Source organism: Herpailurus yagouaroundi, unplaced genomic scaffold (genome assembly GCF_014898765.1).
Source record: "Herpailurus yagouaroundi ecotype Mexico unplaced genomic scaffold, PumYag 566, whole genome shotgun sequence".
Taxonomy (NCBI): Eukaryota; Metazoa; Chordata; class Mammalia; order Carnivora; family Felidae; genus Herpailurus; species Herpailurus yagouaroundi.
In genome coordinates, this window is record NW_024412783.1 from 2,306,799 (window position 1) to 2,325,210 (window position 18,412).

Genomic DNA, 18,412 nt, shown 5'->3' on the forward strand with positions numbered 1-18,412 from the left:
TAATAAGGACGCCAATTTAAACTAACATAGTAGTTATATACACACACACACACGTGCACGCACACACACATGCACACCACCAGACTAGGGTATGTTTAACAGAATAACAATATGGTTTATACCCTATTTGTTGTTATATGTATCACTATAGTACAATAGCATCTGTTGACATAATCTTGTCAAATGTATTTAAAGAATTATTCATTTAAGGTGATCAATTTTATGTAAAAACATTCTATAATAGATTAAATGATAGATATCAGCATCAAAATTGTAAGGAAATATTTTTAGGTATTTTCTTCAGACTTTTACAAGTTTTTACTTAACAATCAACCTATATGTCCTTATATTAATTCCCTGCGAATATTCTCATTTTATTTGGAAGATTCTAGGTCACAGCAGCACCATCATGGGATCCATGGAAGTATACAACACATCCTCTACAGACTTCACCTTGATGGGACTGTTCAACAAGAAGGACATCTCAGGCCTTCTCTTTGCCATTGTCTCTATCATCTTTTTCACTGCATTGATGGCCAATGGGATTATGATCTTCCTGATCCACACTGATTCACGACTGCACACTCCTATGTACTTCCTTCTCAGCCATCTCTCCTTCATTGACATGATGTACATCTCCACCATTGTGCCCAAGATGCTGGTTGATTATCTGCTGGGTCAAAGAACCATATCCTTTATGGGGTGCACAGCTCAGCACTTCCTCTACCTCACCCTTGTGGGAGCTGAGTTCTTCCTACTGGGCCTCATGGCCTATGACCGCTATGTGGCCATCTGTAACCCCCTTCGCTACCCTGTCCTTATGAGTCGCCAGGTCTGTTGGATGATCATAGCAGGTTCCTGGTTTGGAGGCTTTTTGGATGGCTTCCTTCTAACTCCCATAACCATGACCTTTCCTTTCTGCAACTCCCGGGAAATTAACCATTTCTTTTGTGAGGCACCTGCAGTCTTGAGTTTGGCATGTGCAGACACAGCCCTCTATGAAACAGTAATGTATGTGTGCTGTGTCCTGATGTTGCTGATTCCTTTCTCTGTGGTGATTGCTTCTTATGCCCAAATCCTGACCACAGTCCACCACATGAGTTCAGTTGAGGGAAGAAAGAAGGCATTTGCCACCTGTTCATCTCACATGACAGTAGTGACCTTGTTCTATGGGGCTGCCATGTACACCTACATGTTGCCACACTCTTACCATAGCCCAGCCCAGGATACAGTCTTCTCTGTGTTCTACACAATCCTTACACCAATGCTGAATCCACTCATCTACAGTCTGAGGAACAAGGATGTGACTGGAGCTCTAAAGAGGGCAATGGGCAGGTTCAAATGTACACAAAAAGTGTCAAGAGATGTGTTTTGACAATGTCTTCTTCTCATGTGGATGACAAATAGGAGCCTTTGTGGACATTGTGGGCATGCTCTTAATGAAGGATTAACCTGGAAGGAAGGTTTAATTATGGAGAAGAAGAAAAAGGAAAAGAAAAAGAGCAATATAAGAAATGTATCCTCTTAATCTTCATTCCTTCATCTCTTCTTTCCTTTCTTATATCTTCCATTTATTATGACCTGTTCACTTGCATTCAAAATAAATGCCCAGTGTTTTTAAGAAATAAAAAAAAAATCTTGCTTGAAGCTTTTACGTTTTAGAGATAAAAATAAATTGCATGCAATTTTAAATTGCATGAACTGTGTTGAAGAGTGCAGGAGGGAAGATGGTAATTTCTGTATATGTGATACTCCTGTATAATTATACTTACCATCTAAGTATAAGAGAAATATTATCTTCTCTGTTTTGAAGACTAATACCTGACATAGCCTTTAGGAAGATAGTTGTGTAGCTCTCTGTTTGTTCCAGTTTTTCAGTTGGTAGGAAGAGTCACTGAATATAGTTTTGTTTTGTTTTTTTTAATAGCCATTATACTCCTGCAATAATTAGGCATGTTTTACTTTAAGTATAAATGTAGTATTTAACTTTTATTTGCAACACATAAGTGAAAACTATTTGTCAGATAAGTTAACATTCATGGATGAGAGCAAAGAACCTTGCCCAAAAAAGGCAACATGAGGATATTATATGCCTAAGCATTTACTAAACATACAGGAGTATGGTTTGGGAGGGTACTAAAGTGAATTTTCAAATATGTCACAATGTCATCAGGGTTAACCATACAACAGTTGGATAGTAGAAGTTTGTTTATATTCCATATTCATGCTCCCCATGATCCAAGAATTGAGGACAATAAGTGTACAGCAAAACATGTTCAATGTTGCATTTGATTATATAAGAAGTTTACTTAAGTATCATAGGTGTTACTTTATGAAATTATTAATAATCATAATCAATCATACTAATCTCTCTAAAACTTAAAAATTCACATACATTCATCATCATCTAATAACTTCATAAAAATAAAGCACATACTAAGAGTTGTAATTACAGATGATAACAGTGAGGATCAGGGAAGTGAGGGACTTCTGTATAGTAACATTTTAAATTAGTTCACTGGATTGCAAAAAAGAAGTGTGGTTGATTGAACACTATATCTTTCAGATATAGCTTTCTCACTCATTTGTCCAGGCATTCATTTGTTCATCATAGCTGTGAGCAAGATAGATAAAGCACCTATACTCAAAAAAGTTTACATTCCAATGGGGGAAAGCAATAAAAATAAAATACAAACAAGCAATCAAGCAAACAGCTTTAATCCCTACCACATGGTATGAAGCAACAGTGACTAAAGCTGAACATATCTGTTCTCTGCACCACAGAATAAACACACTCAGGTGAATTACTAACAAACATGTATTCATAATCTTTACCAAAAGATACATAGTAACAGAAAAAAAATAGAAGCTATTCAAAAGCTCACTGGTGGTGACATAGATAAATAAATTGTGACATACAGTAAACCTGACATAATTTCAATTGTATTTCAGTCTTTTAGCTAGTTCATCTATTCAATTATTTTCTTTATTGTTTCTTTTCTTCTTCTTGAATACAGAAAGAGGAAAAATTATTTTTATTTTCAATTTTTATTCAAAACATTTTTCTTTATTTTTTCTACTATATTTTTTAATTTTTGTAAATTTTTCAAGTTCTGTTTTACATCCAACATTTTATTTTATTCTAATTAATTGCATTCATTTTCACAAATTTTCAAATGTTTTCCTTTTTTCTCCTTTTTCTCTAATCTATCAAACTCCTTTCAATAACCAGACACAGACCCATCTAGAATCTGGCATCATTTATTTGATTTTGTGTGTGTGTGTGTGTGTGTTGTTTTTAATTTTTAATTTAATTTTATATTTTTACCTTATCAATTTCTCTTCTTCCTTCAAAATAATGAAACAAAGGAATTCACCCCAAAAGAAAGAGCAGGAAGAAACGAAAGCCAGGGACTTCAACAACACAGATACAAGCAAGTAATCTGAACCAGAATTTAGAATCACGATAAGAATACTACTAGGTGGAGTCAGAAATATATTAGAATCCCTTTCTCAGGAGATAAAAGAAGTAAAACTAGTCAAGATGAAATAAAAAATGTTATAACTGAGCTGCAATCTTGAATTGATGCCATGGTGGCAAGGATAGATGAGACAGAGCAGAAAATCAGTGATATAGACGACAAAATTATGGAGAACAATGAAGCAGAAAAAAAGAGGGAGATGAAGGCAAAAAAGCGTGATTTAAGAATTAGAGAAATCAGTGACTCATTAAAAGGAACAACATCAGAATCATAGGGGTCCCAGAAGAGGAAGAGAGAGAAATGAGGATAGAAGCATTATGTGAGCAAATCATAGCATAAAACTTTCCTAACCTGGGGAAAGACACAGATATCAAAATCCAGGATGCACAGAGGACCCCCACTCGATTGAAAAAAATCAACCATCAACAGGGCATATCATAATCAAGTTCACAAAATACTCAGGCAAGGAGAGAATCATGAAAGCAGCAAGGGAAAAACAGTCCCTAACCTACAAGGGAAGACAGATCAGGTTTGTGGCAAAATCTATCCATGGAAATTTGGCAGGCCAGAAAGGAATGGCAGGATAGTCAATGTGCTGAATCAGAAAAATATACAGCCAAGAATTCTTTATTGAGCAAGGCTGTCATCCAAAATAGAAGGAAAGATTAAAAGTTTCCCAAAGAGAAATTAAAGGAGTTCATGACCACTAAAGCAGCCCTGCAAGAAATTTTAAGGGGGACTCTCTGAGGGGAGAAAAAAAACACATAAATACAATAGCAACAAAGACTAGAAAGGGCCAGAGAGCACCACCAGAAACTCCAACTCTACAAGAAACATAATGGCAATAAACTCATACCTTTTAGTACTCACTTGAAATGTCAATGGACAAACGCTCCAATCAAAGGCATAGGGTAGCAGAATGGATAAGAAAACAAGATCCATTTATATGCTGTTTATAAGAGACCCACTTTAGACCCAAAGACATCTTTAGATTGAAAGTAAAGGGATGGAGAACCATCTCTCATGCTAATGGTCACCAAAAGAAAGCTGGAGTAGCCAGAGGTGAGAGGTGAGAGTGGACATCCCTGTCATGTTCCTGATCTCAGGGGGAAAGCTCTCAGTTTTTCCCCATTGAGGATGATATTAGCTGTGGGCTTTTCATAAATGGATTTTATGATGATTAAGGTTGTTCCTTCTATCCCGACTTTCTCGATGGTTTTTATTAAGAAAGGTGCTGATTAAAAAAAAAAAAAAAAAAAAAAGGGGGGGCCGCGTGGCGCAGTCGGTTAAGCGTCCGACTTCAGCCAGGTCACGATCTCGCGGTCCGTGAGTTCGAGCCCCGCGTCGGGCTCTGGGCTGATGGCTCAGAGCCTGGAGCCTGTTTCTGATTCTGTGTCTCCCTCTCTCTCTCTGCCCCTCCCCTGTTCATGCTCTGTCTCTCTCTGTCCCAAAAATAAATAAACGTTGAAAAAAACAATTTAAAAAAAAAAAAAAAGAAAGGTGCTGAATTTCGTCAAATGCTTTTTCTGCATCGATTGACAGGATCATATGGTTCTTATCTTTCCTTTCATCAACATGATGGATCACATTGATTGATTTGCAAATGTTGAGCCAGACCTGCAGCCCAGGAATGAATTCCACTTGATTATGGTGAATAATTCTTTATATATGCTGTTAAATTCGATTTGCTAGTATATTGTTGAGAATTTTTATATCCATATTCATCAGGGATATTGGCCTGTAGTTTTTTTTTTTTTGTTTGTTTTTGTTTTTGTTTTTTTTTTTTTTTTTTTGTGGGGCTCTGTCTGGTTTAGGGAACAAAAGCTTTCTGGTTTCATAGAATGAGTCTGAAAGTTTTCCTTCTCTTTCTATGTTTTGGAACAGCTTGAATAGGATAGGTATTATCTCTGCCTTAAATGTCTGCTAGAATTCCCCAGGGAAGCCATCTGGTCCTGGATTCTTATTTGTTGGGAGATTTTTGATAACTGATTCAATTTCTTCACTGGTTATGGGTCTGTTCAAGTTTTGTATTTCTTCCTGTGTGAGTTTTGGAAATGGGTGGTTGCTTAGGAATTTGTCCATTCTTCCAGGTTGTCCAGTTTGTTGGCATATAATTGTTCATAGTATTCCCTGATAATTACTTGTGTTTCTGAGGGATTGGTTGTAATAATTCCATTTGCATTCATGATTTTATCTATTTGGGTGATATCCCTTTTCTTTTTGAGAAGCCTGGCTAGAGGTTTATCAATTTTGTTTATTTTTTAAAAAAACTTACTCTTGGTTTCATTGATCTGCTCTACAGTTTTTGTTTTTGTTTTCAGATTCTATACCGTTTATTTTTGCTCTGATCTTTATTATTTCTCTCCTTCTGCTGGTTTTGGGGTGTCTTTGCTGTTCTGCTTCTATTTTCCTTAGGTGTGCTGTTAGATTTTGTGTTTGGGATTTTTCTTGTTTCTTGAGATAGGCCTCGACTGCAATGTATTTTCCTTTTAGGACTGCCTTTGCTGCATCTCAAAGCATTTGGATTGTGGTATTTTCATTTTCATTTGTTTCCATATATTTTTAAATTTCTTCTCTAATTGCCTGGTGGACCCATTCATTCTTTAGTAGGGTGTTCTTTAACCTCCATGCTTTTGGAGGTTTTCCAGACTTTTTCCTGTGGTTGATTTCAAGTGTCCTAGCATTGTTGTCTGAAAGTGTGCATAGTATGACTTCAAGTCTTTTATACTTATTAAGGGCTGTTTTGTGACCCAGTATGTGATCTATCTTGGAGAATGTTCCATGTGCATTCGTGAAGAAAGTATATTCTGTTGCTTTGGGATACAGAATTCTAAATATATCTGTCAAATCCATCTGATCCAATGTTTCATTCAGGGTCTGTTTCTTTACTGACCCTGTGTCTAAATGATCTATCCATTGTTGTAAGTGAGGTATTAAAGTCTCCTGCAATTACCACATTCTTATCAATAAGATTGCTTATGTTTGTGATTAATTGTTTCATATATTTGGGGGGCTCCCGTGTTTCATGCATAGACATTTGTAATTGTTAGCTCTTCCTGATGGATAGACCCTGTAATTATTATATAATGCCCTTCTTTATCTCTTGTTACAGCCTTTAATTTAAAGTCTAGTGTGTGATAGAAGTATGGCTACTCCAGGTTTCTTTTGACTTCCAGTAGCATGGTAGATAGTTCTCCATCCCCGCACTTTCAATCTGAAGATGTCCTCAGGTCTAAAATTTGTCTCTTGTAGACAGCAGTTAGATGCGTCTTGTTTTTTTTTTTTAATCCATTCTGATACCCCATGTGTTTTGGTTGGAGCATTTAGTCCAGTTACATTCAGTGTTATTATAGAAAGATATGGATTTAGAGTCATTGTGATGTCTGTAGGTTTCATGCTTGCAGTGATGTCTCTGGTACTTTGTGGTCCTTGCAACATTTCACTCACAGAGTTCCCCTTAGGATCTCTTGGAGGACTGGTTTAGTAGTGATGAATTCCTTCAGTTTTTGTTTGTTTGGGAAGACCTTTATCTCTCCTTCTATTCTGAATGACAAGACCTTCTGGATAAAGGATTCTCGGCTGCATATTTTTTCTGTTCCTCACATTGAAGATTTCCTTCCATTCCTTTCTGGCTTGCCAAGTTTCAGTAGAAAGGTCTGCCCCTAGTCTTACTGGTCACCCTTTATAAGTTAGAGTGTGTTTATCCCTAGCTGACTTCAGAATTTTCTCTTTATCCTTTTATTTTGCCAGTTTCTCTATGATATATTGTGCAGAAGATCGATTCAAGTTATGTCTGAAGGGAGTTCTCTGTGCCTCTTGGATTTCAATGTCTTTTTCCTTCCCCAGATCAGGGAAGTTCTCAGCTATGATTTGTTCAAGTACACCTCCCAACCTTTCTTTCTTTCTTCCTCTTGTGGAATTCCTATTATATGGATATTGTTCCATTTCATTGCATCACTTAGTTCTCTTATTCTCCCCTCATAACCCTGAATTTTTTTATCTCTCTTTTTCTCAGCTTCCTCTTTTTCCATAATTTTATCTTCTAATTCACCTATTCTCTCCTCTGCCTCTTCATTCCATGCCATGGTCACATCCATTTTATTTTGCATCTCATTTATAGCATTTTTAGCTCCTCATGACTATTTCTTAGTCCCTTGATCTCTATTGCAATAGATTCTCTGCTGTCCTCTATGCTTTTTTTCAAGCCCAGCGAATAATTTTATGACTATTATTCTACATTCTTCTTCTGTTATATTGCTTAAATAGTTTTTGATCAATTTGTTAGCAGTCGGCACTTCCTGGAGTTTCTTTTAAGGAGAATTCTTCTGTTTTGTCATTTTGTGTAGTCCCTGCAGTAGCTTCAAACTGCAGGGCTCTTCCCTTTTGCTGTCCTGAGTACCTTGTGTTGGTGGGCAGGGCTGCAGTCAGACCTGATGTCTGCCACCAGCCCACCACTGGGGCCACAGTCAGATTGGTGTGCACCTTATCTTCCCTTCTCCCAGGGGCAGAACTCAATGTGGAGTGGTGTGGCTCTTGTCTGGGCTACTTGCACACTTCCAGGGTTGTGGTGTTGCTTTGATGGGATCTGGCCAAGGGCGTATTAGCCGGTGTCAATCCTCAAGGTGCACAGGGGTGGGAGGAGCAGGCTTAGTTAGCGTTGCCATCTGTGATGCCCTGGGTAGGGGCCCTGCAGCAGCAGTAAGGAGTCATGGGTGTTGGAAGGATGGATCCACAGAAGCACAGAGTTGGGTGTTTGTGCAGTACAGGCAAGTTTGGTGATGGGAACTGGTTCCTTTTGGAATTTCTGCTGGGGGATGGGAGAGGGAAATGCTTTTGCCGGTGCCTTCCCCCCTACCCCCGATCTGAACTCTCCTTCCGGGGCTCAACAACTTTCCCTCCTGGTGTCCTCTCGCCCTCCCTGCTCTCCGAGAGCAGAGCTGTTGACTTTTAACATTCCAGATGTTAAGTCCAGCTGGCTGTCAGAACTCACAGAGTTCAGCCCCTCTGCTTTTGCAAACCAGACTTCGGGGTCTCTGCCTTGCCTTGCATGTTGCCCCCTACACCACCCTGGCTCCCTTCCACCAGTCCATGTAATGCACACTGCCTCTCCACCCTTCCTACTCTCTTACGTGGGCCTCTTGTCTATGCTTGTCTCTGAAGAATCAGGTCTGCTAGTCTTCTGGTGGTTCTGGGTTAGTTAGGCAGATGTGGGTGGAATCTAAGTGATCTGCAGGACAAGGTGAGCCCAGCGTCCTCCTATGCCACCATCTTCCTAGGTATCCTTTTTTTGTTTTTGTTTTGTGTTTTTGGAGAGAGAGACAGCATGTGTTTTGCAGGGTCAAGAGAGAGAGGAAGAGAGAGAGACAGGGAGAGAGAGAGAGAGAGAGAGAGAGAGAGAGAATCCCAAGCAGGCTCCATGATTCCAGTTGTGGAGCCCAAGGTGGGACTCAAACTCATGAACTATGAGATCATGACCTGAGCCAAAAACAGTTCACTTAGTGAACTGAACCAACCAGGCTCTCTGAGGCTGAATAACTTTTCATTGATTTATCATTTACAGATCCTCTATGTGATGTGTCTATTCAAGTCTTTAACTTATTTTTTAAAATATTTTAAATTTATTGTATTTTTTAATTTATTTTTATTTATTTATTTATTTTTTTAAACAACTCTCCTGTTTATTTTTTTTTTCAATGTTTATTTATTTTTGGGACAGAGAGAGACAGAGCATGAACCGGGGAGGGGCAGAGAGAGAGGGAGACACAGAATCGGAAACAGGCTCCAGGTTCTGAGCCATCAGCCCAGAGTCCGACGCGGGGCTTGAACTCACGGACCGCAAGATCGTGACCTGGCTGAAGTTGGACGCCAACCGACTGCGCCACCCAGGCACCCCTATTGTATTTTTTTAAATGTTATTTATTTACTTTGAGAAGGAGACAAGAATGAGCAAGCAGGGGAGGAGCACAGAGAGAGAGAAAAAGAGAATTCTAAGCAGGCTCCAGGTTGACAAAACAGAGCCCCATGCTGAGCTTGATCTCACAAACTGTGAGATCATAATCTGAGCCAAGATTGAGAGTTGGATAGTTAAATTTTTCTGTCTTGTTTAAGTAATTCTTTCTATCCTAAATTCATGAATGACTCCTTTAAATTTTTATATAAATTCCAGTTAGTTAAAATACAGAGTAATATTAGTTTCACAAGTAGAATATACTGACTCAACATTTCCATACTATACCTGGTACTCATCACAACAGGTTCACTCCTGAGATCTGAGTTAAGATGTTTACATGTAATGCAATGAACATATTTATAAGCAATGTAATAATGCAACGAACATATTTATATCAACCCTAAAGTCTAGAGTTTTAAAAGTCAGCAGGTATGGTTTGATAGAGCCCAGCGGGCACTTTGATGCTCCTAGACAGAAGACAGGCAAACAACCTTGAGGCAGACAATGTGGAAGCAGCAATCTTAAAAAACACCTGGAACAAACTATAGGTGACTATTCATTCTTCTTGGTATGCTTCCCTGAGAGGCAGGGTGCATAGTAGTGCCTCTCCTGGAACAAGGGAGCTGGCTGGCACCATTTCCCTTCTCTATCTGTCAGCATTTACAGAGCCACCTGTAAGAAGCAGTACAGTGGGTACTCTGGATGCCTAACTTGCTTATACTAAGCTTCAGACCTTCACACTCACTCTTGCCATAGTCCGTGGGAGACAGGCCCATCATCTACAAAACCAGCAAAACTGCCCATGCTACATCTTGTGACCAGTTTTTCAGGTCCTCAGTAGTGGTGGAGGTTGTGACAGATGGATTTCACAAGCATACCAAAGCACGCTTATTTAAAACTTGCCACATTCAGGCCAGAGACCAAACACTACCCACTACATGCAAAGAGAGCCTCTGCAGACAACTGACTTGAAGGATAGTGTAGGCATAACACAACAGCAGAGCACATGCAAAACACACTGGAGGTACTGCCTTAAGCACCAGTCCCTGGGAACTACATGACATCTTCTTCATAAAGACATTACTTTTAGGACAGGATACAATACTGGCTTTTTTATCAGACCCAAGAAGGAAGATATTTAACAAAATGAGAAAACAGAAGAATTTATCCCAAATTAAAGAACAAGATAAGGGCACACCCAGAGATCTAAGCAAAACAGATATAATTAACATTCCTGATGGAAAATTTAGAGCAATGATTAAAGGGCATGCACTGGACTTGAGAAAAGAGAGGAAGACACCAGGATCACCATTACCACAGAGATAAAAGTGTTAACAGAGATTTCCTTAATCTGGAAAATGAAGCAGACATCCAGATCCTGGAGTCACAGAGAACTCCCTTCAAAATCAACAAAGGCAAGCCAACACCAAGGCCCATTGTAATTAAATTTGCAAAATATAGTGATAAAAAAAATCTTAAAATCAGCAAGAGAAAAATAAATCTTTAAAGTATGAAGAAAAATCCATTAAGCTAGCTGGAGATTTATCAACAGTATCTTGACATGCCAGAAAGGGAGTGGCCTGATACATTCAAAGTACTAAATGGAAAAAAAAAAGTTGCAGCCAAGAATACTCTATTCAGCAAAGCTATCATTCAGAGTAGAAGGAGAGATAAAGAGCATCCTAGAGAAACAAAAACTAAAGGGCTTTGTGACCACTAAACCAGCCCTGCAAGAGGTATATAAGGAGATTCTTTCAGTGGTAAGCAACCAAAGGTGGGAAATCATTAGAGAAAATATTCAGAAATAACAACAAAACAACTAATGACTAATAATAAATACATGTCTTTCAATAATTACTGTCAATGTAAATGGACTAAATGCTCAATCAAAAGACATAATGTGTCAGAATGGATTTAAAAATAGATCATCTTTATGCTGCACACAAGAGACTCATTAAAAAAAAACTTAATGTTTACTTATTTTTGAAGTGTGGGGGGAGGGGCAGAGGGCGAGCCACACACACATGGTACTCGAGGCAGGCTCCAGACTCTGAGGTGTCAACACAGGACTAACACGGTGCTCAAACTGACAAACCATGAGATCATGACCTGAGCCAAAGTCAGATGCTTAATTGACTAAGCCACCCAGGTGCCCCAGAAGAGACGCATTTTAGACTTAAAGACTCCTGATGATTAAAAATGAAGGGATGGAGAGATATTTATCGTGAAAATGAATGTCAAACGAAGACTGGAGTAGCAATATTTATATCAGAAAAACTAGACTTTAAAACAAAGACTTTAAAAACTGATAAAGAAGTCCACTATATCATAATAAAAGAGAAAATAAAACAAGGATATCTTACAATAATAAATATTTATGGACCCAACATGAAATCACCAAATATATAAAACAATAACAAACACAAAATAACTGATTTATAATATTCCAATAATTTTAGGAAACTTCAACACCATACTTATATCAATGGACAGATTATCTAAACAAAGAAATGAACAAGGAAGCAAAGGCTTTGAAAAACATAACTGACCAGATGGACTTAATGGATATATTAAGAACATTCTACAGTAAAACAGCAGAATACAGATTATTTCAAGTGCACATGGGCATTCTCATGAATAGATCACATTAAGTCAGAAATCAGATCTCAACAAATATAAAAATACTGAAATCATACCATGCACCTTTTCTGACCACAACACTATGAAACTAAAAGTTAACCATAAGAAAAAATATTTGGAAAAACCATAAATACATGGAGATTAACCAACATGCTAATATATAACAAAAAGGTCAATGAAGAAATCAAAGAAGAAATAAGAAATACATGGAAACAAATGAAAATGAAAACAAGATGGCCCAAAACCTTTGAGATCAGCAAAAGTGGTCCTAAAAGGAGAGTATATAATAATAAAGCCTTACCTCAAGAAGTAAGAAAAAATCTCAAATTAAATTATCCAACTTCATGAGTGAAGGTGCTAGAAAAAGAACACCAAATAAAGCCTAAATCCAACAGTAGGAAGGAAATAATAAAGATTAGAGCATAAGTAAATCATACAGAAACAAAAAAAAAAAAAAAAAAAAGAAAGAAAGAGAAACTGCAACACATCAATGAAACCAAGAGTTTGTTCTTTGAAAAATTTCACAAAATTAATAAACCTCTGTCTAGACTTATTAAAATGATAAGAGAAATTACCCAAGTGAAAAAAAAAATCACAAATGAGAGAAGAGAAATAACAACCAACACCACAGAGACACACAAAAAACACTATGAGAACATTATGAAAAACTATGTGTCAACAAATTGGACAACCTGGAAGAAATGGAAAAAGTTCTATAAATACACAAACTATCAAAACTGAAGCAGGTTGAAATGGAAAAGTTGAACAAATCAATAGCCAGCAAAGGAATTTAGTCAATAATAAACAATCTTCCAACAAACAAACGTCCAGGACCAGATGGCTTCACAGTGGAATTCTACCAGATAATTAAAAAAGAGATAATGCCTAATTTACTAAAGTTATTTCAAAAAATGGAAATGTAAGGAAAACTTCCAAATTCATTCTATGAGGCCCTAATACCAAAACCACATGAAAATGCCACTAAAAAAGAACACTACAGGCCAATAATCCTGATTAATATGGATGCAAAAATTCTCAATAACACACTAGCAAACTGAATCTAAAAATACATTAAAAGGATCATTCATCACCATCAAGTGAAATTTATTCCTGGGCTTCAAGGGTCATTCAATATTTACAAATCACCCAACATTCTATACCACATTAATAAAAGAAAGGATAAGAACAATATGATTCTTTCAATAGATGTAGAAAAAGCATTTAACAAAGTACAGCATCTGTTCATGATAAAAATCCTCAACAAAGTAGACTTAGTTATCTTGTCTTGAAAAACATAGATAAGATGGACTAAATCAAATTAAAAAATTGTATTTGTCAAAGGACACTATCAAGAGGAAAAAACCGTAATTCACAAAATTTAACAAAATATAAGCATATCTTGGGGCACCTGGGTGGCTCAGTCGGTTAAGCATCCGACTTCGGCTCAGGTCATGATCTCACGGTTCATGAGTTCTAGCCCCGCATCAGGCTCTGTACTGACAGCTCAGAGCCTGGAGCCTGTTTCAGATTCTGTATCTCCCTCTCTCTCTGACCCTCCCCCCTTCATGCTGTCTCTCCTTGTCTCAAACATAAGTAAACGTAAAAAAATATATATATATATATATATAAGCATATCATATTTCTGCTAAGGAATTAATATCTAGACTATATAAAGAACTACTAAAATTCAGCAAACAACTACAAAATAAATAAATATTATAACCCAATTAAAAAAATGAGACTGATACATTTCTCCAAAGAATATGTAGAAATGGCCAGTAAGCATATGAAAAGATGCTCAACATTACTAGTCTTTAGTAAAATGCACATCAATACCACAACTAGATACTAGTTTGCACTCAGTAGGATGGGGAAAAAAAGAAAAGAATAAATGTTGCCAAAAATGTACAATAACTGAAACCCTTGTGGGTTGCTGGTGGTAATGTAAAATGCTGCAGCCACTGTTGACAATAGTTTGGAAGTTCTTCAAAAAGTTAAACAGAATTAATCTATGATCCAGTAATTCCATTTCTAGGTATATATTCAAAGAAAATGGAAGCAGGGACTCAGATACTTTTAACCAATGTTCATGATGACATTATTAACAATAACAAAAGGTGGAAATAGCCCAAGAGTCCATCAACACACAAAGAGATTTTTTTTAATGTGATTATTTACAAATAATGTGATACTATTCAGCCTTGAAAATGAATACATTTCTGATATAGGCCACAACATGGATGAACATTGAAAACATTATGATAAGTGAAATAAGCATAAAAGATATGTCATGATTGCATTCTAATGAGATGCATAAAATAGGCAAATTCACAGAGACAGAAAATAGACTAGAAATTAGCAGAGTCTTGGAGCAAGTGAATAATGAGTTACTATTTAATGGATATAGAAGTTGTATTTGGGATGATGAAAAAGCTCTTCAGGTTGATGGCAACGATAATTACACAACACTGGGAATGTATTAAATATCTCTAAGTTGTACACTTAAAAATTGTTAAAATGATAAATTTTATATTATTTATATTTATCACTATAAAATACTTTAAATTACTTATTTAATAAGAAAATTTAAATACAAATTAATGGATTATTAATTAAAAGTAATTATTGTGAGTTATTAAGTATCCATATAAAATATCCTTCAACTGGGGAAATAATAATAAAATATATTTACAACATGTCATAAGTGGAAAATACATATTTTAGAAAAAATAAGAAATTATAATTTTATAATTTACTTACAGAAGTGACTCATCATATAGTGATATAAATTCATTGGGTGATCATATAAATATAATATACTGCTATGACTGTGTGTGTGTGTATATATATATATATACACACATATATACACATGAATATAACAGCAATATATTTTTTGAAAAAAGTATTTATACATATCTCTCTGATTTGTTACATACATAGATAAGATAAAACTCATAATGTTGTCAATTTAAGTTTTTAAGTATTTAAAACATGTAACTGCACAGGAGGAGTTGAAATGCCCCAAAATTTTATAGTGTGCATATAGAACATATTTTGCATACCACTGAAATTTCTAAAGAACAATCCTCTTTCTTCTTCTATCACTGATGCAGCAACAGTTTTGTTCTTGGTCAACCAGTTTTAAGCAGGTAAACCAGATGGGGCCCCATCTTTACCAGATGTCCCTTCCTGTCCTTTACTATAAAGGAAATACCAAGGCAGATTTTGTTTGTGTGGGCATAGACTGAATGGAAACATAATAAGGAGTTGGTAACTAGTGAATGGATCTATTTCCTTTCTTCCTCTTGAAGAAAGTGCTAAAATGCATTCTGACCTGACTTCTCCAGGGTCTTTGGAGTGAATTTCCATTCAGCCAACGTGGGGGCTGCTATTGCAACAAATTATCTTGGCAGAGACTGTCTTTTTTTTTTTTTTTTTTCTTCCTGTTTTAACCTCCACTCCTCCCTCTTTGGCTTCCTGATCACATTCTTTAAAAAACAAAAACAAAAACAACTTGCATTTTTAGTATTTATTTTCAATCCCTAAGAAGTAAGAAAAACTGAAAGAAACATTTTAAAGTATCAAAATAATAATTAAAAAAAATCCTCAGCCAGCCATAATAGAAGAATTGAATTATTTTTCTCTTCTTTCTATTGAAAATAACATTGTCTTATAAAGTGAAGTCACAGAATATGAAGCTGAAAATTGTTGGGAAAAATGATTAAAGTGGTGTGTCAAGCAGTTAAAAGTTTATGTTAGTGTTTTTCTGGAGTTCTTTGGGTATTTGTTAGATTTTAAAATGTGTAATTTGGAATTATTTGTTTTCTCACCTGAAGAAAATATTTGTATATAGTTATGTAACAAAGATTATTAAACTTTCTTAAGGAGACTCCCCAAATTACATAAATTTTAGGGAGAGAAAAGTTAAAATTCAACCTTCATTTATGCACATAACATGGAGAGGTAAATGTGAGTTGCATGATAAAGAAACAAGAGGGAGATAGCAACACAGCAAAGTCCTATGACCTAGGAATTTTCCTCCCAAGAGTAGAGAGCATTTGTCAGAATATAGGAAAATAGAGGGAGAATGATCTCATTGTTATTTAGTTAACTCAAAAATTTCTTTATTTGTTATTGTTTCTCCACACATTTTAAATGTTTTTTAATGCGGAAAATTTTGTTATAACTTCTTACAGCTCATTACAACTTATAAGAAACACAGAACCATTACATACCCCTTAGTGACAGTGTGAGCCTAAGATTTATACTACAATAATTCCTTAGGAAGGTTTTTCTTAAATCCTTGAAAGGAGATAAACATAAGGTTAAGAAATGTTAAACAGGAAATAAACTTTGAAAATAATTCCATGAAAAAGTGAAGTATTCATAATAATAATTAATTTTAGTGTATTGTCTCACAGCCTGATTTATATGGGGACAGCTTATTATTGTAATTCTTTGTAAATTGAAAGTTTAGATTTTCATGAATTAAAAAAAGGTGAAAGGGCTTATTGCCATCTATATTAACTGTATAATTATAGGCTAGGGACAAAGTGCCACAGGGACTGATATTCTGATGTCAATTATTCTTCCAAATGAGAGTATTGGTCTACACTGGTGATTCAAGCTCTTATTTAAGTTGCATGATCTCTTTGTTTTTAGCAGCCTACATAATGCACCTGGTGCCAACTTTCCTTACACCATCTTCATTGAGCATTTAAGGACCCAGGCTGATCCATCTCTAGGTCCTCAATCTATTTACCCATTCTTTCCTATTTTAAAGCCTCTCACACTGGTTAGATTCCAACATTTATCTTTATGCCAACAAAACGTAATTCCATGTTCAAGTCACAGAAATATTTAATATTGCCTTCACTTCCTTGTCTCTTCTGTCCTCTTTGCTTTGCTTTCCTTCACAATACAAGCTCTCAGTTTGAAAGATCTGATTCATGCCTCTTAGTTATTCACACTTGACAGAAACAATAACAATGACAACAACAACAACAAAAAGAAGCTGAGAAATTCCATTTGTTACTTTAGTTCTGTGAGATTTTTCTCTGGATAGTAGGTATTTGACCTTCAGTTTAGACTATCTGATTTAATGGAGCCTACTGTCAGGTGAGTAAGTTTGAGGACTTTCTTATCAATCAATCCTGGGATGTTTGAAATATTTGATTCTAGACTTAGTTACTGGAAAGCTAGTTCAAACAAGAGATATATTAAGGAATACTGAAGTTGATAAGTCAGAATTCTAATTATAGGTATCATGGATTGGTGTTACTCATGCAAATTTTATAACCTTTGATTTAATTTCTTCTCTTAGCTGATATGATAGATTCAATTTCCTATTATGTATTTCAGAATGTAGGTGGTTTTTCTGCCCAGAAAAATCTCCACAGACTTATTTCAATGTAAATATTCACAAAGTTTTTGCTGTTGGAAAAGTATATCTATTTATATAGTTTTGAAGTGTTTATAGAGACAAAAATTGATCTAATTTGTTTATAGTATTCCATCTCTTCATGTAATTCATGAATTTCTTTAAAGCCAGGAAGATCCTACCTATCCTGCTCTAAGAAACTGCTTCAATACACTTATTTATTTTATACTTAGAAATTAGAAGGCAGATAATATAAGTGGTTTATCAGATATCCAGAAGCTCATAAATGATGAAGATCAATGTAAAAACCGGTTTCTGATTCCAAATATTGTTTAATATTCAAAGAATTAAATCCTAAATGCTAAGGAAAATAGGTTTCAATGGTGGAAATAGGGAAAGTCTTCAGTGTAATTGTTCTTGAGGTTTAGCTGAGACAATTATCACGCCTTTGGTCTGTTTTTAGAATGAAGGCTGGAACTTTGTTTTTGTCATTTTTTTTTGCCCTTTTAAATAAAGATTCTCCAAATTATTCTACTTAATTTTTTAAGTTTTGTATTTAAATTCCAGTTAATTAAAATACAGCGTAATATTAGTTTCAGGTGTACAATTTAGTTATTCCACACATATACAACACCAGGTGCTCATCACAACAAGTGCACTACTTATCCCTATTACTTATTTAGAAAAAGTTTTTATGCCAAAATTTAAATTGAAGCTTTATAATAAAATCTTATGGGAATAAACATAATGGACTATATTATATATATAGGATTAAATGACTTAAGTGTAGGGTCATCTTTTCTCCCTGTTTGCCCAGGTTCTTTGCTATTTATTCCAGTTATACTCGTGTCCTGTATGGCTTATCCTTTTAGCACCCTCAAACATCTGAATTAGGTGGTCAGTGAGCATTGTGCCAATCTTTGACACAGAGAAGTGTTTGACAGCAGAGTAACAAAA

The 18,412-nt window shown here is 35.8% G+C and overlaps 1 protein-coding gene across 1 annotated transcript; it reads left to right on the forward strand.

Moving 5' to 3' along the window:
- Window positions 1-290: 290 nt before the first annotated feature.
- On the forward strand, window positions 291-1,375 carry LOC121023564 (olfactory receptor 2T1). Its single transcript, XM_040465518.1, has one exon. The coding sequence runs from the start codon at window positions 410-412 to the stop codon at window positions 1,373-1,375; it is 966 nt and encodes a 321-aa protein (XP_040321452.1). The 5' UTR covers window positions 291-409.
- The last annotated feature ends 17,037 nt before the right edge of the window (window positions 1,376-18,412 follow it).

Bases quoted from the DNA above. Each gene is read 5' to 3' on its own strand.
- LOC121023564 (XM_040465518.1), top strand. From the start codon at position 410: ATGGGATCCATGGAAGTATACAACACATCCTCTACAGACTTCACCTTG.